Source organism: Eublepharis macularius, chromosome 7, assembly GCF_028583425.1.
Source record: "Eublepharis macularius isolate TG4126 chromosome 7, MPM_Emac_v1.0, whole genome shotgun sequence".
NCBI classification, from domain to species: domain Eukaryota; kingdom Metazoa; phylum Chordata; class Lepidosauria; order Squamata; family Eublepharidae; genus Eublepharis; species Eublepharis macularius.
In genome coordinates this window covers 55998373-56019918 of record NC_072796.1, presented here as the reverse complement: position 1 = coordinate 56019918, position 21546 = coordinate 55998373, and the positions used below count along the sequence as shown (strand labels likewise).

At 39.4% G+C, this 21546-nt stretch overlaps 1 protein-coding gene across 2 annotated transcripts in view; it reads right to left on the bottom strand.

Annotated features, from left to right (window-relative positions):
* NETO1 (neuropilin and tolloid like 1) overlaps window positions 1–21546 on the bottom strand; it is a 140213-nt gene that overhangs the window by 30128 nt on the left and 88539 nt on the right. For both annotated transcript variants that reach the window (XM_054985486.1, XM_054985487.1), the window contains exon 7: window positions 11952–12180. In XM_054985486.1, coding sequence (XP_054841461.1) covers window positions 11952–12180 — 229 coding nt within the window. The remainder of the gene's footprint in view (window positions 1–11951; window positions 12181–21546) is intronic.

Below are 21546 nucleotides of genomic sequence, written 5' to 3'. Positions count from 1 at the left end.
TGGCACCATCAGTGTTTGGGAGTAAAGTGGTAAAGAGTAAGGAGCAATCAGACACAGCAGTCTCTAGCTTAGAATCAGGACAGTGCTGCCCAGACAATGAGAACAGAACCTTGAAGCTTTCGACTAAGGCGTTTCCTAAGAGACACTGGTTTGTAGGAAAGTTTGGTGATATAAAAGTGTGAAGTTCAGACTTGTAATTATCTAAGTTTTCCCATCTCTGTGGTCACATTTTTATTCTTGGGATATGGTAGCAATGAGTTTGGAGACCGGTAGATAGATGACCTTCAAAATTTACAATAAAGAGGAATGTGGTGTTCTGTTATAACTCATGTAAGGCATGTAATGTAGTTTGATACATTAAAACTGGGAACTTTCTCCGGGATACAGTGTACAAGTTGCTCTAAATCAATGTGGAACCCATGCATTCTACCACAAGAAAAGTACATATTTTCCACTTCGCATATTACGTAAACAATAAAATGGGAGATTTGCCAGTTATTCATGAACTTTTTTTTTTTTTTTTTGCAACTTTTAAATTTATTTTTTTAAACCAAACAAACAAACAAAAACAATGTACAGAAGTAAAATAGAACAACAACAAAGTCTTAGTGAACTATATACAATAAATGTCATGCCAATATAGTTAAAACAAAGACAACTAGCATTTTTTTTCAATTATTTGATAGTCGTTGCTTCAAATCTGAGTAACAAAAAGTAAATGCTTAGGTGGAGAGTGATTTGTATTGGAAATGAATTCAATGAATGGTAACCATTTTGCAATAAAATCAGTTTCTTTCAAATAGTGTTCATTCTGGTATAATTCGTCATGTATTTTTTCTTGTATATAGTGGTCCCATATTTTTTCTAACCATTTTTCTGCTGTGGGAACTGTCTTTGATTTCCAATGTAAAGCTAGCAAGTTCTTAGCTACAACCAAAAGGTTGCTAATTAGATCTTTTCTTATTTGTGGAATTTCAAAAGTATCCCATACATTCAAGAATATGATCTTTGGATCAAGGGGGATTTTGTAGCCCGTTATTTCTTTTATATAACATAATATATCATTCCAAAAAGGTTCTATTCGGGGGCATTCCCACCAGCAATGTTTAAATGTTCCTATATTTCCACACTCTTTCCAGCAGAGCGGAGGATTTGTTTTAGTTATTAGTGAAAGTTTTCTTGGTGTTATGTGCCATCTGTGAATGATTTTGTAATTTTGGATTTGGGAGGTAACTGTCTTAGGTTTTAGAATGTTTGCAGTCCATATTTCTCTCCATTGTTCAGGTGTTAGCTCTATGTTGCAATCTAAGTGCCAATTTGTTTGGCATTTTAGAGTTTTAATTTGGTTGAGAGATAAAAGGATGTTGTATAGTTTAGAAATTAATCCCTTTTGTTTGAGTGATTTGGTATCAAGTAGGAGTTCAAAATCGGTTGCGTTCTTTTTAAGTAATTCTTGTATTTTTATTTGTTGTAGCATGTTTGAGAGTTGAAAATAGGTAAACCAGTGAATCTTGTGTTTTATTTTTTGTTCTAATTCTATTTTGTTTATGATTCCCTTTTTTGTTGTTATATCAATTATGCGGATCATATTTGCTTGGAGCCATATATTTTTAAAGGCTTTAGTTTGCCCTGGAGGGAACCAATGCTGTTCTATAAAAGAAGAGAATCTTGAGAATTGTGGTATAAGTTTGAATCTTGTACGATCCCAGGTATTGATTATTGATTCTAGAAAAGGGTTATTTATTTTGTGGGGTCGATCTTTTTTTGTGTTCCAAAACATATTTTGTATATTGCAATGTTTAAGTTCTGACTCCAAGATTGCGATCCAGTCAGTCTTATTTGCTGTAATTAAAATTTGTAATGTATTGAATAGTCTGGTGGCTGTCTGATAGAGTTCTAGATCAGGGTATTTAAAGCCTCCTTGCTGTTTTCTTAGCTTAAGAGTTTTAAAGGCTATTCTTGGATGTTTCTTCCCCCATAAGAATTGGTTTAATAATTGTTGCCATGATTTAATTTTCTTTTGTGGAATTGTTAACGGTATTGCCCTCAAAAAAAAGAGTAATTTTGGAAGTACAAATGACTTAATTAGGTGGTATCGTTCTAACCATGAGGGTGTAATCCTTCCCCATTTATGTAGATCTGCTTTAATTTGGTTGACTGTTTTGATGTGGTTTAGTTCCATCAATTGGTTAAGGTTATTAGGGATGGTTATGCCTAAATATGACATTTGCTTATGGTTCCAGTGGTACTGACTAGATTGTTTGATATGTGTAACAGTGTTTGCGTGGAGAAATATTGGAAAGAGCTGTGACTTGGATTGATTGACTGTAAGGCCTGAAATTGAGCTGAATTCCAGTAGTTTATTTTGGAGTGGGTATAGAGAATCTATGGGATTTGTAATATATACAACCATGTCATCGGCAAAAAGGCTTAATTTATATTGATTGTTCTCTATGTTAATTCCTTGTATTTTGGGGTCTTCCCTAATAGCTATAGCCAACGGTTCGATAGCCAACGCAAATAAGATTGGTGAGAGTGGACACCCTTGTCTCGTGCCTCTTTGGATTAATATTTTGTGGGATAGATGATTGTTAATTGTTATTTGGGCAGTTGCTTGTGAGTATATAGCATTTATTATTTTGAGGAATGTCTCTCCAAATCCCATGCAGTGTAAAACTTGTTTTAAGTACGATATTTCTAAAGAATCAAACGCTTTCTCTATGTCCAAAGATAGAAATATTGATTCTAACTGTTTTTTTTGACTGTGTGAAATTAAGTTGAGTGTCTTATAGATGTTATTAGTTAAATCTCTGTTTGGAATGAAACCTGATTGATCTTGGTGTATGTAATGTGTAATAAATGAATTCAACCTTTTAGTTAGTATAGCTGTAAAAATTTTATAATCTTGATTTAGTAATGAAATAGGTCTGTAAGAAGTTGTTTTAGTTGAGTCTTTACCTGGTTTAGGGATTACTATGATCGTTGCAGTGAGCCATGATGGGGGTATTTGTCCGGTATTTAAAACTGTGTTGCAAGCATGCATTAGTGGAGTAGCAATTAGTGTGGCAAACTTTTTATAAAATTCTGATGGGTAGCCATCAGGTCCTGGAGTTTTGTTATTTTTGAGTGATTTAATAACATCAAGTATTTCTTGATGTGTGATGGGGCTGTTTAAGAGTAAACGGTGTTCGTCATCCAATTGTTTTAAATTCTTGAGTGATTTTAAGAAATGTGTAATTTTCTCTTCATTTGGTATTTTAGATGAATAAAGTTGTTTATAATAATTGACAAAAGTATCAAGAATTTCTTTTGTTTTGAATTGTAGTTTCCCATTTTTATCATATATCTGTTTAATGATATTGGATGATTTTTTTTCTTTTATTTTATATGATAGTAACCTCAATGATTTCGGATTATTATACCAGTAGTTTTGCTTAACATATTGGAGATTTTTCAAAATTTTGTTCGTTTCTAAGGTTTCTAATAATTTACGCTGAATCAATAACTTTTTATATGTCTGTTTGCTACCAGTTTTTTTGTGCTTGATTCATGAACTTTCTTGGCACTTAGGTATGATATTGGAAGGTGTTCCAAATTATCATGGTCATTGATACAGCTGATTATTTGTCAGAGTTGGACTGAATGAAATAGAGACTCAGTGGTAACCCACAGGTCCTTTATCCAGATCCAGATACAAACCTACGTTTCTCTTCAATATTTATTTGTAAACATATTGCAAAGCAGCCATCTCTCTATAAAAGTCTTCTTATAAATGAAAACAGTAGTTCACATGCACAGACACACAAATGGGTAGTTTTTCAGTATTTGTAATTGCTATTACCAGTGCTTTTTTCTTTAAAAAAGACGTGCCAGAGCTCATGATCCGGAGGAGTTCACTGTGTTAGTCTGTAATAGCAAAATAGTAAAGTGTCCGGTAGCACCTTTAAGACTAACCAACTTTATTGTAGCATAAGCTTTTGAGAGCCACAGCTCTCTTCATCAGAGATTAACCAACTTTATTGCAGCATAAGTTTTTGAGAGCCACAGCTGTCTTCATCAGATGCATCTGAAGAAGAGAGCTGTGGCTCTCAAAAGCTTATGCTACAATAGTTCGTTAGTCTTTAAGGTGCTATAGAACTCATGATGTTCTCCTCTATCAGCCCAAGTCCCAAATGCCCAAGAGGTGCTGGTACTCCATAAAGAGATACCAGTACTCTCTACTGGTGTGGACCCCCTGAAAAAAATCCTGGTAATTACTTTATTAAGCAATGATATTATAACTATCTATTGCATGGTGAATTAGCTCCTCTGAATTCTCAGCTTTCAAATTTTTAAAGTAAGTCTCTACTTCTTTTCAATTTGGAAATGTAAGAGAAAATTCCTCAACTGTCTTTCCCCTTATATCTGTACAATGCAAAGCTCTAGACTGACATTTTTGAAATGAAAGCTAGGAATTCAGAGCAACTAGCAAACTGTGGCAATATATTATTACAATCTTAGTGTACTGCAATATAACAGCAAGTTCATTTTTTTCCCCAAAAAAGGCCCTCTGATGATGTGGGTGGGAAAATGGTTGTTATGAGTGCAGAGGCAAAGAAACTGGTGCTGATGTGAGCAGGACTGTCCAGATGACTTTTTGGACAAAACGGTAGTACCAAACCAGGTCTGAGAAAGAATGTCTAGGACAGGGAAAGCCTGTGAAATAAACAACATCGACATCATGGAGGACATATTTTAGATGCTAAAAAAACTCTTGCAGTTTGGAAACTAAGATGCAGAAGCACCTGTGTATAGGTGTAGCATGTTGCTTGTATTTTGCATTCCTCCTGCTTGTTTCCTTTGTATTTCTGAATTGCTCTGTGCTTGATAGAGATTAATGAGGCCTAGACACCCTGCTGTGGTTCATCTAAAACCAGGAAAAGTGATGTGTTCCTCTGCTAGAAACTGAAGAATTCTAGCTTCTCTTGGCACTCTATAGTAATAATAATAACTGCTTTTATATACTGCTCTTCTAGACAGATTAGTGTCCCATTCAGAGCAGTGAACACTCAATGTCATTATTATACCCACAATTCAGGTGAGGAGCTGGGGCTGAGAGGAGTGGCTTACCCAAGGCCACCTACTGAGCTTATGGCAGTCATGGGATTTGAACCAGCAGAGTGCTGATTCACAACCCAACCATTTAACCACTACAAAACAGCAACTCTCTTTGAGAAGCTGAGAGACAGAAAAAGAGTGTGATTGCTATTGGGACAAAAAAGCATGGGTTGAAATGTAAACTATTACTTTTTACACCTGGTTAGCAGGCCATTTTAAACAACCACTCATTGTATGGTGTTCCACACCCACAATGCTTCTGTAACCCTTTTTCATGAATTCTCAGGTCAACATTCAAGAATCAGTTCCTAAAGCAATCTGAATACTGATGTTGCAAGGAATGTTAAAGACTATTTCAGGCTCATTTCTTGGGGTGTGGCAACAGTATGTTTGCTTGCCTGTGCCTGCATTCTAGCACTACACACCTCTGCATGCATGTAACTGTAGAAGAGCTCTATTAAACTGCAATGATTAATGAAGACAATTTGTAGCACAGGGAAATGCCATCTGTCTTTGTTGCTGAATTTCTATTTTATTTCCTCTGTGCTCTGAATAGGCAATACATTTCAAACATCTCTCCCCCACCTTGAATGCTGACACAGATCTCCTGCTCTTTGCCTGTTGAGAGGTGCATACTGAAAGATGAATATATAATATTTTCTGTGTAGCAGATTTCATTGTTACAAAAAACAGACAATATCTGGTATCTGAAAAAACTTACAATGAAATCCTAAACAGAGTTGAACCCTTCAAAGCCAGTTCAATGAAAGACTTGTACGGAATTGCACTGTTAGCGCTGTACATCTCAAGTTTTCTGTCTCATGGCAGACACAGATATTTGCTTTATTTGCAAATATGTCACTTCTTAATATTTAGTCTGCTGTCTCCTATCCAATTGATATGATAGCCCCCCCCCTTTAATCTACTGGTGTCATTAAATTATTCTAACCATAACTGCAAAAATGCACATGCTACTTGCTCTGCAAGCCAAGGAAACTGAATGCATAATTAGCAGTCACAAATGGGCTGCAAACAATATGGCTTTTAAAAAATAGGTTGTTTACCTGTGATGTGTTCTTCTGGTAGTCATCTGTGCCTCAAAGTGATGCACAGAGACCATGAAGCAATAATATAATTGACTGGCGAACTTCTACTGAAGTACTCTAGAAACAGCTGCAGCCTGCCTGCTTAGTAACCATCAGAATAATATGTAATATCTAACAACAAATGCTTATATATAGTCACTGGGCTTAGCAGTTTCACAATGTACAGCTGTAAAAGCAAGTGCCTGGTAGACATCTCTGGTTAAAAAGTTTATTTTTTTTAAAAAAAGCTTTCTATGCTTATGTTTCAATGTGAAATCTCTGTAAACACATCCTCAATCATATCCCAAACAAGAGTTGGTGACCATATGCCTACTCGTTATAAGCCGCGAATCCCCAAATGCCTGCATGGTTGTTTCTAAGGTAACAGAATACGATGCCTTCAATTTAAATGAATCAGACTGTGAATATTCAAGACCGCTTCCACCGCAGAACAAATCAGAAGTAATAGCATTTGACTAATATAAGGTATTATCTTTGAGACCAGCTTGATTTATGAACAAGAGAAACATAAATTACCTTTTAAACCATAGCACAGAAGAACTGGAAGATACACAGTTTCTGATCAGTAGGATGCCACAGAATATTTTGTAATCAAACCCAAATTAAGGAAAATGACTGATATAAACAGCACATCTTCAATTTCTCTGTCTGTGACATAGGAGGAGTTTATATATGGCAGGAGATTATGCATTTATTGAACCATGGATGGCCTGCTGGCCTGCCAGTTCACTTGTAAGTTTAGCTACTAATATAATCCCTTCTTCACCCAGGGCTGGATCTAGGGTTGCCGGCGCCCGGGGCAACTCTAGTCCGATGTGGCGCTCCCAGTGCGGCGTGATGACATCATTTTGATGACATCATTACGCAGGGTGGCAGAGGCCGTGTGTGGGGCTGGGAAGCTGCCCGCGCCATTCGCCTCCCCACAGGTGAATGGCGCGGGCAGCCTCGCAACCCCCCGCGCTGCCTTTCGCCTGCCCTGCGGGACAGGGGGCAGCCGGCTTGCCGTGCACCCCCTGTCCTGCAGGGCAGGCGAATGGCATGGGCGGCCACGCTGCCCTTTGCCTGCCCTGTAGGACAGGGGGTGTGCGGCAAGCCGGCCACCCCCTGTCCTGCGGAGCAGGCAAAAGGCAGCGCAGGGGGGCTGTGAGGCTGCCCATGCTGCCACCTGTGTGCTCCAGCAGCTGGTAGCTGCTCCCAGCGCCCCCTCCCTGGCGGCGCTGGGGGCAGACTACCCCCCTTGCCCCCCCTCGATCTGGCCCTGCCTTCACCCACAACACTTATTCCATGCTTCAGTGGATCATAATTCAGAATTCTCTATTTAAAATATACTGCTTCAAAGCACTTAACATCAACGACAATTTGACAATAGTAGAGATACACGCAGCTTTCTTAAAAAAAAAAAACAGAAAAAGACACATCAGATAGTAAACATCTGCTTTGTTCACAGCTGTCTTCAATTCATTAGTAATCCTTGCTAAATGATTGTTTCCTTTCAGTTTGTATTGTCTTGATTGATTTGTTTCCTTCCAGCCAAGGAAGGTAACTCTTTCCCTGCACTGTTCCTCTTGTAAGAAATTTTTTCCCCCATTTCTATATAAATTTCATTAGCAAACCCAGCAAACCCTGTGATTTCAATTTAAGTTATCCTATTTTTCTTGTTATCTATATGAAGCTTCCTGCCACAAACCAACAGAGATCAGCACCTAGGTTGTGGCTAATATGTGCCTTATATAAAACATCATGTTAATGTAACCCTATATTTTACATATCATAAATATGGGGCAACATCCTTTATTGAAACTTTGTGTTCTTGGTTTAATTAAAATTTTCTCCATATATTTTCTCCAAAATTTTCTTCTCTGTGGGGCCTACTATAGTTTATACAAATATTCTTTTTTTAGTTGATGATCACTGGTGTTGTTGGGTAATTTTGGCCGTTTCCACATGGCTTACCTTATTCTGCAAAATAGCGAAATCTCGTGTGAAATCTCGCAAGAAGACGCTGTTATCGTGTGAGAAGATGCTGTTATCGTGCAAGAAGATGTGATAACAGCGTCTTCTTGCGAGATTTCACTATTTTGCAGAATAAGGTAAGCCATGTGGAAACGGCCTTTATATTCTGGCCTCAATGGTATTATAGATGTCCCCACCCCTACATCACAAGAGATGCTAACATATTTTTGGCTCCAAGACGAAATGCTGAATTCTTTTATAAATACCATCTGAGTCATAAAAGAATCCCCCTTCCTCTCTCCAGTTTATCTGTTCTATTACTGGGAAGTGATGCAGTGACAGTAAGAGACAGGTGAAAGGGGAAAAAAATTATTGCAGTGTTATCCCTCCATTTTTTTTATTCTAATACTTTCTCACCCCCACCTCCAATTCATCCTGGAAATGGTAGTTTCCAGAATGTTGGACATTAACTACCAGATATTCTTGGAATCACAATTCCTAGAATTCATTGAGGGAAGTACCAGAATAAAGAAAGGTAGAGGTGAGCTGTGGGGAGCTCAGCCATCTCTAGATACAGCGTGATTGTGCTGTCTACATTAAGCCAAGATGGCTGGAGCCTCATTATTTCATCTCAAAGCCAATTTTTGAGAGCACCTGGTAAAAATACAGAAGAGTGTCCTTTCCTCTCTAGTACTTCTTTCTGATGGCCCCTAGAAACCATTCATACTCATGAAAAATTCAGCATAATCAAAATGATCTCAAGAGCCTTTAATTAATTGTTTACTTGTATATTAATATCATTCACAGTTTGGATTACCTGTAACAGTTAATTAAATCTTTATATTGACTAATTTGCTTCAGTGAGTTTGAACTAACAGAAATATCTGTTTTGTAGTTACTTGGCAAAGAATTAAATGATGTATCTATAAACTATAGAAGTTGCCTTATTGTTAATTACAATTTTTATTTTAAAAACCCTTTGAAGTTTTTGAGTCCAGTGGAACCTTAGACACCAACAAAATTTTCAGGATGTAAGCTTTTGAAAGTCAGAGTTTACACCCTGAAAATTTTGTTGGTCTCTAAAGTGCCACTGGACTCAAATCCTACTGTTCTATGGCAGACCAATATGGCTACCTACCTAAAATTATCTTTAAAAAGTTTTTATTTCTGATTTTAAACAATGGCCACAATTCAATCCTGAATTAAGTGCACTTATGTCTATTGATTTCAGGAAGCTGAAGAGCATATAAATTTATGAACGGTAAGGTTCAAGACACTAGCACCTTAAAGAACAAGATTTTCTGGGTGTAACCTTTTGAGAGTTAAAGCTTCCTTCATCAGACATCTTGAAAGTCTTGTTACTATTTAATCGGCTGCTGGACTCAAATCTTGCTGCTCTATGGCAGACCAACACAGCTACGCACCTGAAAGCAGGGCTTTTTTTCAGCTGGAACATGGGGGAATGGAGTTCCAGCACCTCTTGAAAATGGTCACATGGCCAGTGGCCCCACCCCTGTTCTCCAGACAGAGGGGAGTACAGATTGCCCTCCACGCCGCTGGCACAGAGGGCAATCTGTACTCCCCTCTGTCTGGAGAACAGGGGGAGGGGCCACCAGCCATGTGGCCATTTTCACCAAGGGCAATTTAAACTTTAAAAAACTCCCCCTTGTTCCAGCTGACCCAAAGTGACATTGTCAGGCTCAGGCACGCCCCACCCCTCACGTGTCTCTTTCTGCCGGGGTGGTGCTCACTCGCCGCCTGCCTGACTTCTACTTCTTGGCCTTTGGGTCTACTCCACCACTGTTGGCCCACTAGCCCCTCTTAGCTGCCAGGATATTGCCTCCTGAAGGTCTCAGAAACAGGGTGATTGGGCCCTGGGTATTTCCCAGGGGTCCCTCTACAACCCTGAGTAGACTGACCTCCACTTCCAGAACAGGCAGGCAGGCAGGCAGGCAGGCAGGCAGGCAGGCAGGCAGGCAGGCAGGCAGGCCTCCTGCTCCTACACTCTCCTCTCAACCTCCTTCCTCCCACCTCCACTTGTGGGTGGACCTCCCTTTTATCCCCTCACCATTCCCAGGCACCACCTCCTAGCCCCACCCCCAACAGCTTAGTTGCTGCTCTGGCTGCCTTAGGTAGCCACCGCTGTGCCTGCTTTGCCCCCAGCCTCTTCTGGACTTTTCCATCCCCTCTAGCCTGTTTGCTGGGTTCTTGGGTGGTAGTTCCTCCCGTGCCTGCCACTGGGTTGGGGTGCGGCCCTGTGCTACCGGTGCTGCCCATGATCTGCTGCCTGTGGTGGCATGAGCTGACTGTCTCTGCCCCCTGCGCCCTCTTCCTCCAGCTAGGCTGGGCTGCTCTAAGGGCCTGGCTGGGAAGCGGGCAGTGGCTAGGACCCTGGAGCTGCCATCTAGCCTGCCTCCTGCTGATGAGGGCTTGTCAGCACCTGGGCCTTTTTTGGTGTTCCAGTTCTCTTTGGGTGCTTTTGCTGCCTGTCTCCTCCTTGCTGCTGCTTGTTTCCTCCTTGTCGGGTGAGTGGCAAGGCTGGCAAGGCTGGATGGTGGGGCTGCCAGTCTGGGTTCTGGGTGTGGCTCTGGAAGGGTTCCCAGGTCCGGCCTGGTCGTCGGACAGACATTATTGTGCAATCCTGGGAGCGTGTGTGCACTTTGCGTGCACACAAGTGGTACCAGGGGCACCACATCCTGCCAGAAGTTGCCCCCTGTGCTGACAACCCACTGAGTTCTACCACCTCTTTTCCCAGAAAAACATCCCTGCCTGAAAGTATAAATATATGTTGGCTTGACTAACAAGCCAACATATCTATCATTTCAAAATAAGGAATGCCAAGGAGGAGAACAGAGATTTAACAAAACAAGTAAAAGTTTTATTTACAATGTGTGTGTGGAGGGTGGAGGTGAGATAAACTGGAGCCATTCAGGACCAAATTTATACCACTGTGTAGGTAGGTAGGTAGGTAGGTAGGTAGGTATGTCACTTTTCTACCCAAACAGGGGCTCCAAGGAAGTGAACATGAAAACATTTTAAAAGTTAAAACATTTTAAACAATTTAAATTTAAAACATGTTATATAGCATACAAACAATTCAATAAATGCACAAATAAAAATATAATTTCAAAATGAAATACAGAGAATAGAGAGTTAGCCATGAACTACCAAGTTCCTCCTCAGATTTCTTGACCTTTCTGATGACCACTGAGCCTTTTTAAAATGCAGAACTCACCCTGCCCCAACAGTTTTCTATCCACCCAGAAAGACTACATATGGCCACCACACTAAACAGTCACTTTCCCCTCAAGTGATTGGAGACAGAGCAAGATCCCTACCCTGCTTAAGGAATCTCTAGACCTTATCTGACTCAAATCTAAGTTAAACATCTCTTTCCCCCTCTGCTTCTAACCCTTCGTCCATGTGTTCAGAGGGCCTAGTTTGATCATTTCTGGCTTCTCCAGACCACCAGGGTTCAAAGGGGATTGACAGTTACTGGGGGGGGGGGAACAGATGGGCTTTGCTCTGTTTGTCACAGCCTCCCATTGCCTGTAATGGCCTGGCATACTGAGGATCAAGAGTGCTAATTGGGGTTGTAGTGGAGAGTATAGGCTCTTATAACTTATGGAGAAGCCCCCATGTGGTGAGTTTGTGGGAGACAGGATTGATTCCCCATCAGAATTATATTAAAAAAAATATTTTGTTATTTCATATTTCAGTGCTTACTCTGTATGAAGGAAACACCATTAATGTTTTATAAGACTTGAATCATTAGACATCCTGATAGAGTCTTACGTTCTTGGAAAGATGTGAAGAGCATCTGGAATCGGCTGCTTCGACTGCCTTCATCTGCCCACATACGGATTACTCCAAGACCTGTGCGCAGCATCACATCATTAGCAACAGTGCTGCAAAACTTAGCTTTTAAATCCTCCACTGAGCTACTTCCATCATAGACAGCCACAAAATTCCTTTTGCATTCATTAGAATTCTGCATTTCATAGTCCAAGAACCGTAAATATATCTACAAAACAAAAAAACAGTGAATATGACAGCATAAACCAACACTGGAACAAGAGGCAGTCAACAGCATTCTTTCCTTTTCTAAGGCTACAGACTAAAATGCAAGAGAATTATCTTATTTGCTACTAAACAAGAGAATATTGGTTATGTTGAATGTTCTTGCTCAGTAACAAATAGCAACAGTACTGGGGGCTGAATTGTATTTTAGCCATTACTGGATAAGGATTTTCTAATTCAGTGTGTCTTTTTTCCAAACAGATAGTCTTTCTTTGCAAAACACACAATTCATACATGACATTACTTTTATGTTTGAATAAGAGACTGATCACAACTCATAGGGGTTCAATATTATCCAGATGGGGGAAGTCAACTAAAAAGCTCTTTCTTATACTATCAGACACTGTTACATTATTTGCATATTCAGAAAAAATAACAAAGCTAAGAATTGTCCTTTTCTTCTTTGGTCAATAAGTGTCATCCTTCTAACAAATAGAAAAGCTGCTGCTTAAATATTTGGAAGCCACTTGAAATTGATACATTGGATTTCTTCTCAAGCAGTTTGAATATTATATCTTTAATAAACCAACTTTTTTGTCAACATCTCTGTAACTGAATAGAAAAAAATCAATGCAATTTATAAATGTTCTTCCACAAGTTTGTTGAGCCTGATTATAGGATGTTATATCTGTAGACATGTGATTTTAGTGTTATTATCTTATGTATTCTTATTTATTGCTGTAAGCCCTGAGCCCACTCGTGGAGAGGGTGGGCTATAAATTTAAATGATGATGATGATGATGATGATGAAGACAACAACACACTTTAACCAAATTTCTATTTTCAATAATCCTCAGACCCAGAGTTTGGAATTTAGATTTTTTTAAAAAATCCTCCATGTAATGAAGAACTGTACAATTGCAGTATCAAAATTTCTATTCAGATGCTATACTTTTTTTTTAATCTATAGGAAGTTGTATTATGAAAACAGATTTAGTAAGTTATGTGAAAATATACAGTCATAGTATTAGAACTTGAGGCTCTACTGGGAATTTGTGAAACTTTTCATTCTACATGTTTGACTATGTCTTGGACCATCCTTGCCAACAAGAATCCTTGATATTGCTTCATAATGGCTCTGACCAAGGAGCCCTCTGGACTGAAGTCACACAACTCAATCCCAGCAGAAGGGAAAGCATATGTGTGTGGGTCTGTGTGAAGGAGCACCAAGTTTTTGAAAAGGTGCTAAGAGGTTCTGAGATAGATCCTGGAAAGAAGCAGACAGAGAAGGCAGCCATTGCTGAGGGAGTTGAGGAAAGCACCTTGGAGTACAGGTGCTCTCTGAGAATATGATGTAAGGTACTGGAACTGTTCCTCTTCACTGTAGTAAAGAGTCCAGTAGCACCTTTAAGACTAACCAACTTTATTGTAGCATAAGCTTTTGAGAATCACAGCTCTCTTCATCAGGTGCATCTGACGAGAGCTTTGGTTCTCGAAAGCTTATGCTACAATAAAGTTGGTTAGTCTTAAAGGTGCTACTGGACCCTTTACTATTTTGCAACTACAGACTAACATGGCTAACTCTGTTCCTCTTTCTGGGCCTCCACTTTATATCTGTAAAATAGACTTCTGCATGGAAGTTTGTTGCATTTCTTTCATTTTTGTTATTAATTCCAAAGAGGACTGTTTCATCATTGGGTTGTTTTGTATGGTTTTGTTTCATTATTTTTTCACCTTTTTATTGTTTCATTATTATTTCCCACTGATTTCAATAAAAGACCCCAACCCTTTCTCTGCTCTGTACCATCATGATTTTCCATCCAAAGTCAACAAAAGCCAGGGGTTATAATATTTCCCAAGGGTTAGTATTTCCCAACCTGCATTGCCAAATTTCAGACAAGGCCCACTCCCTTTTGAGTCAATGAAAGGCACCCATATTTATCACTGAAGTCAATGGGAGACCTAATAGGAAGGATTCCAAACAGTAACACAAGCAGCACTGCAGCAGATTAGCTTAAAGAACAGTACCATGAGGAAGAGGCAGACTGACAAGTCAAGAATGTTTGGTGGCATAAGAAGGATAAGGCATCTAGACAGGTAGGTAGAGTTGCCAGCTTCCAGATGAGTGTTGGATATTTCCCAGAATTTCAACAGATCTCCGGAGATCAGTTCCCTTGAAGAAAATGGAAGTTTTGGAGGGTGGTCTCTAGGGCATTATACCCTACTGAGGTTTCTCCCCTTCCCCAACTCCCCCATTTCCAGGGTCCATTCCCAAAATCTCCATAAATTTCTCAACTTGGAACTGGCAACCCTAGGTACACAGCAGCAGGAGGACTTTGAGGTAGATTTGCTTGGATGGGAGATAAGGTTTGGAGAGCAACAGGCAAGCAGGGAATGCAGACTGCAAGGGAAAGATTAGCACAGCAGAGCAGGCATTAAGTGAGGAGAGAGGAAGTAGGGTTACCAGTCCTATGCTCAGGGCAGGGAATCCTCCACTCCCACCCTGTACCCCCACCACCACTGCTTACCTCACTGGCGGGAGAAAAAGGTGAGGGAATGCACCTCCCATGCTCTGCAATGGGCTAATTTGGGTCCCAAATGGGCTGAGTTGGGCCTGTTTGGGGCATTTATTGGCCTGCTATGAAGCTCAGGAGCTCCCAGCAGTGCTCCTGCACTCTGCAGCAGACCAAATCAGATTCATTTGGGGCTGCAATTGGCCCACTGTGAATTGTGGGAGCATTCCAGGACCCTGCACAATGCTCCCATGGGCATCCAGAAGTGACGTCATCATGCAGCCTGGAAGTATGCATGCAAACAACATGAAGAAGGTGTGTGTTGGGTCTCCCACCTCATGCTGGGAGGGTAAGGAGGATAAGGAGACCTGGTAACCCTAAGAAGAAGACAAAGTCCTACCTGATATCCTTCAGTACAGGAATTACACTGGTGTGCAATTTTTGTGGTTACAGCTTGCAGTCAATCAAGAAAGCCCAGAACCTCTCTCCCCTCCCCTTAAGAAACATTGTGCTCTCCCTATGACTTTCTTAGAAAATATTGTATACAATATAAAAAGAAACGAACAGCAAGAGAGATTGAAATAATAAAAGAAACCAGAACAAACCAGAAGTAAATACTTTTTTTTTTATTATGGACTGTTTAGAAGGAGGATATGTTTCATTTTCATATTAATTACGATAATTACAAAACAGCCAATTGTAATTCTTGTAATTAATAATGAAAGAAACTCACAAGTCTAGTATAAATAAAGCAAAATACTTCAATGACACTATAAGTCTCAAGTACTCTATCTCTCTATGGAAGTCAGCTTAGGTGTCAGTCTATGGAACTTCACACTGCTCTGAGAAGTAGGGTATCACCGTACAACAGAATACTAATTATTCCTTATATAGGCTTATATAGGTTTATATACATAATCAGTCTGCACTAGAGATGGGCACAAATCAAAATATGAACCAAAGTTCGTGGTTCGCAAACTAGCAGTTCATCAGAGCCCATTTCTGACGAACTGTCACGAACTTTAGGCTGGTTCATTTGGTTCATTTTTTGGTTCGTCACTGCAGACAGTCTGGCGCCAGTCAATCAGTTTCCTAGGCAACAGGGGATTGACTTCCTGCAGACCTTCTGCTGCCCCGGAAGTGGCCTTCGGCTGGACCAGAAGCAACCTTCTGCTGACCCAGAAGTGACGATTTGCTGACCTGGATGTGACATTTTCACAAACCAAATGAACCGGTTCACGAACTGGGGCAGGTTCATGAAAGTTCGTGGTTCGTGAAAAATGACAAACCGCATGGTTCATTTTTTCCCAGTTCATGCTCATCTCTAATCTGCACAGAAGAACTGTAAAGAACATGGTGAAAAATTGTAGGAAGGCACAATTTTGCTTTTGACAGAGGGTCTATTTAGATATTTACTTAATATTTTACTTAATATTATTTTAATATTTAGATATTTAAGTCAGTATTGGGAATAATCCAGTAAATCAACAGATTAGTCAATTGACATGTGACTTTTATCCCATTTCTGTATACTAAGCATGCTTATTTGGAACTTAATAGAATGAAATCAACAGGACTTCTGCATTAATGTGTTTATGGCTAGGGCCAATCAGAGGGCTGTCCTGCAGGACCATTTGAGCTGGACTCCAAACTTAAAGAGGGCCTCAGATAGGGGCGTGCAGAAGTGGAAAACAGTGAGCTCAAAATACACATAGAAATCACTGGTTCAGCTCCATAAACCAGCTTCCAGAATAGTGAACCAAATCCCATAAACTAAATTGTAATGAGTACCTCTCACCAAAAAGTGTGTTTGTTTTGTTTCATACCTTCCAGCAGCAGGCAAGCACTTACATGGCAGCATCTTGTTTTCCTGAACGCCATTCACCAATAAGATCTCAAGAAGGAGAGACCTTACGTTATTAATTAACTCTGTTGTTGGGAAAAGGCGTGTGTGCAATGTGCATGAGTGCATCTTTCCTCCCCCCCCATCACTACTTGGGAAATGGCATTGTCTCCCTCCCTGCCCATCAGGTCCTTGCAAAGGGAGACCCCTCCTCTCCCCTCCTATCAACTTTGGAAACATTTGGAAGGAACTCTTCAATCGAAAGACACTTCCCTGAGAGTAGCACTACTGAATAACATGGGACATATATCTGAGTAGACCTGTTTAGGATTGCTTCCATAATATTTCAGGGCTCTCTCTTGTTCTGAGTCAAATTACAAACAAGTACCTATAACTCATCTTTCAAAAACAATCCTGTTGTCCCCCACAGGAAAAAAAAAACTTATGAGAAAAAGTAGGTCTGTTTGGGTAGTGACAGGGTGTGTGTGTGTATGTGTGTGTGTGTGTAGATACAGCCAATCATTTTGCCTGTCTGCCAGCACTTGGGTGATGGAGAAGACTGGCAGTGAAAAAGCCCGATTTTGTAGTGGAATGCAGAGCATTGAAAGGATTCACCCTTCATTGTGGGAACAAAACTACAAGGCTCAACAAGAAACCAACAGTCAACAGCAGAAAGCAAAGGCATAACTTTGGGGCACTATATAAAAAGAAAAAAGTGAACATGAAGCAGGATTGTTTTTAGTAATGCTGCTCTGCACTTGTTGGAGTGCTCTGCTACTTGGGAATGCCCCGCTGCTATTGCCCCACATGCCAACACTTGCCTTCCATGGATCTGTTGTTGTGCGTGTGCGTGTGTACGTGTGCACGTGCATGTGTTTGCATGTTATTATGCTTGAGGAAAAACACAGTGGCTCAATCGTTTAGACTAGGAGCGGGGCTAGCGGTTGATGCAGTTTTTGGCTAAGAGCAAAAACAGCTCCCCCAGAGCCTCATTTACCTACCCTCCCTTGAAAAGAAGAGAATGTGTTTGCACATGTGCTGCCAACACACGTGCATGGGGCCACCATTCATGAAAACAAAACTCCAATTACTAATTACAAATTACTAATTTTGGAAGAACACCATTTATTCCTTCAGCAATCAATTTCAAGAATGTAGTGTAAGTGTTCAAATGTAGTACAAGTGTTCAGTAAGCATAGGTTTGGTCAGGGCTTAGAATGGAGAGCTATTGGGACTCTTTTGTAAGCTCCACAATAGTAGCAAGTTGGGATATTAGAGTACCGGCTTGATCCAACGGATATTTTCTGCCATCTGAAGGATATTTCTACCAGCAAAGTGGGGCGATGATGGTAATATCTGCTGATTTTTCTGTCCCACTGCAGACGCCCACATTTGTGTCCCATTGCTTGTGTGCATTCTAAGGTAAATTCACCTACAAAGCTCTTCATGGCCTTGGGCCATAATATTTCTCCCTATTTATTCCACCATGGCAGCTTCATTCATCTAAGCAGGGCCACCTTGCACATGGGCAAAATCAACAGCTGCCTGTACACATGCATTTTCTATGGTAGCCCCTATTTCTTGAGGAGGTTAGGAAAGCTCCAGCTCTCCTGGCCTTCTGCAAACAATGCAAAATTAAAATATTCAAGAGGGCTTTTTATTGAGATAGGAGGGCTGTACTGTAAGGAAGTGGCTTCAAGAGATCCATCAATAAAGGGATAGGGAACCAATAAGTAAAGGTATAAGGAGTGACCACAGACTTTACTACTATTGCTGTGAATATTGAGGGACCATAGACTTCATTACTATGGCTATAAGTATGATCCTATTGGGTGTTCCTATGTTGTTTAATATGTCAGTCATAGAATTGCTTATGCTCTGTTTGAACCTTTCAATTGGATTTCTTCTGATTTTTAAATCTTTCGCAAATGTACATGTTTATTTAAATGTCTTTGATATTGACTGTACTGGCTCACTCTGTGTAATCTGCCTTATGTCTCAGTGAGAAAGATGGACTATAAACAATGTAAACAAACAAACAAATAAGGTAATGTTTTGAGGGACATGGTAAATTCAACAGGGCACATTCCATAACATGTTAACAAAAATACCTATTTTAAAACATAGTCAATTATAAGGGCAATTTCTGCCAAGCTTTTTGCATGGCCTGTGTACTTTCCACTGTAAGACATCAGATTAAAATTTAAGAAAACTCTTATTCATCCCACCAGCGGATGATTTATTATAGCTACTTTACCTAAACTGCATCCAACATCACTGGATATTGTATAATCATGGCACTAGATCAAACATTCACAACTGGATTGTCTTATCAACAGATTCATCTGGGAAAGATTGCTAGAGCTACACAATAGCACACTAACCAATGAGGTGCAGATGCAGCCCCTGTTTATTGGTCGGTTGACCACAATTAAGTCAAGCACAATTGCTCTTTGAACTTGTCCTTAGCGGGAAAGTAGAAATCAATATTTTTTAAAGTTTTTTGTAATGTGGTTGTTTACTTGGAGCTGAGGAAATTTTCTTTTTTAAAAAAAAAAAATTATTGGTGAGTTTATATTTCATGTTTAATACATACATTCCCATCATATCTAATTTACTCTAACCCCCACCCTTTCCTCCCCCCTCTTTATCGACTTCCAACAGCTTTCCAACCCTTAACCCTTCTTATTACTTAACTTGGCTTCACTTATATTCTTCTATAACACATATATCGTAATATCTCTTACTCTAAGCATATTCAAATTGTTTTACATATATACTATATTAAAATCACTGATCCACCAATGTATCCATTTTACTCTTCCTTGATTAAACTCTATATTCTAAGTAAGATTTGCTTAAACATAATACTAGCTTAGATTGTAATAATTAAATTCCCCCTTAATGGTAAAGTCGCTTATCTCTTCTATTTACAACATCACATTTTAATAGTTTTCAAACTGCCACAGTTCTCCCCTCACATCCCATTTTTTTTCTAAATATTGTTTCAATTTAGCCCAATCAGCAATAAATTGTCCTGGATCAAGATCTTTGAGTTTTCTTGTCATTTTGTCCATCTCCGCCATGTACAGCAATTTATAAATCCAATCTTCTATAGTTGGTATTTCTTGTATTTTCCATTTCTGCGTGTACAAAAGTCTTGCCGCTGTGGTCATATAAAATAACAATGTTCTGTACTGCACCGGAACACCTTCCATTCCCAAGTTCAGTAGCAACAAGTCTGGGTTCTTATTTATTTGGATTTGTAAAATTTCATTAATTGCTTCAATTATATCTCCCCAGTATTGCTTGGCTACCTCACAAGTCCACCACATATGATATAGTGACCCTTCGTGCTTTTTACATTTCCAACATTTGTCTGACATGTTAGTGTTTCCTAGCGCAATCTTCTTTGGTGTTAGATACCATTTATAGATCATTTTGTATACATTCTCTTTAATGTTCATACAAGTTGAAATCTTCAATGTGTTTTTCCACAGGTGTTCCCACACCTCCATTGTTATTTCTTTATTGAAATTTACTGCCCACTTCACCATCTGGACTTTTACTATTTCATCCTCCGTATGCCATTTTAGAAGTACTTTATAAATCTTTGAAATTTCTTTTTTGCCTTCTTGTAATATCACTTCTTCTAATTCTGAGTTTTCCATTCTTATTCCTCCTTTTAAACAGTCCGAATTGAAAAGATCTCTGATCTGTCTATATTGAAACCATCCATAACAAGGAGACAGCTCTTCTTCTGTCTTTATTCTTATTGTTGAATATTGTATTTGTGTTATCTCCTTGTAAGTCAAACATTGCTGTTCATTGTCGACAGTTCTCGGATCTATTACTTCATACGGAACCACCCATGAAGGAATTCCATCTTCCAAATAAACCTTATACTTCTTCCAGATTGTGAAGAGGCTTCTTCGAATATAGTGGTGCAAAAACATAGAGTCTGCTTTAACGTTATCATACCATAGATAGGCATGCCATCCAAACAACTTTTTATGTCCCTCCAAAGCCAGCAATTTACGGTTTTTTAATGTTATCCAATCTTTTAACCATGCCAGACAAATTGCTTCATAGTATAGTCTTATATTGGGCAGTTGCAAACCACCTCTTTCCTTCGCATCCTGTAATACTTTCATTTTCACACGTGGTTTTTTGCCTGCCCACACAAAGTCTGAAATTTTCCTTTGCCATTTATCAAATTGTTTAGAGTCTCGGATAATTGGGATTGTTTGCAACAAGAACATCACACGTGGTAGAACATTCATCTTTACTGCTGCTATTCTTCCCAACCATGATAAATTCAGTTTGTTCCATTTTATCAAGTCTCTCTCTATTTGTATCCACAATTTCTCATAGTTATTTTTAAATAGATCTATGTTTTTCGCAGTCAGTTCAATACCAAGATATTTTACTTTATTAGTTACCTCACAATCCGTTATCTCCATTAGTTCTTGCTGCTTCTGCTTGGTCATGTTTTTACATAGTATCTTCGACTTCTTTTTATTCACATAAAAAGGAAATTTTCTTCATCTGACTTTTATTTAATTTATAAAATATATTGTTTTCGCCATCAGTTTAGGCACTATCCCATCAATTTAAGTATTATCCCAGACTGGTTTTTCCCTCATCAATTCATCTTTGAGTTTTGCCCATGACTGACCAGACTGTCCTGACAGCCTGCAAAGAACATTTTTGTTTCATCTAATTCTGGAGCAAAAAAAGATTTCAAATCTCCAAGCTGCAGATGAAACAAGAGCAAACAGGTGAGGGATGTTTTATTACCTAGAACTCCTGACTTGCCACTTTCATCTCACTCACAGTCACTAGACTAAGCTTTTACCCCATGGCTGCTGAAGATACACTAGTAAGCATGACAGAGGATTAGGCTGCAAACCAAATGGTGTTAAAGGAATCATACTCCCATGCAATCTATCTTCTAGAAAGCAATGCAAGCTGATCAAACTCTTACTTGTGTGAGGCTCCATAAAAACAGAAC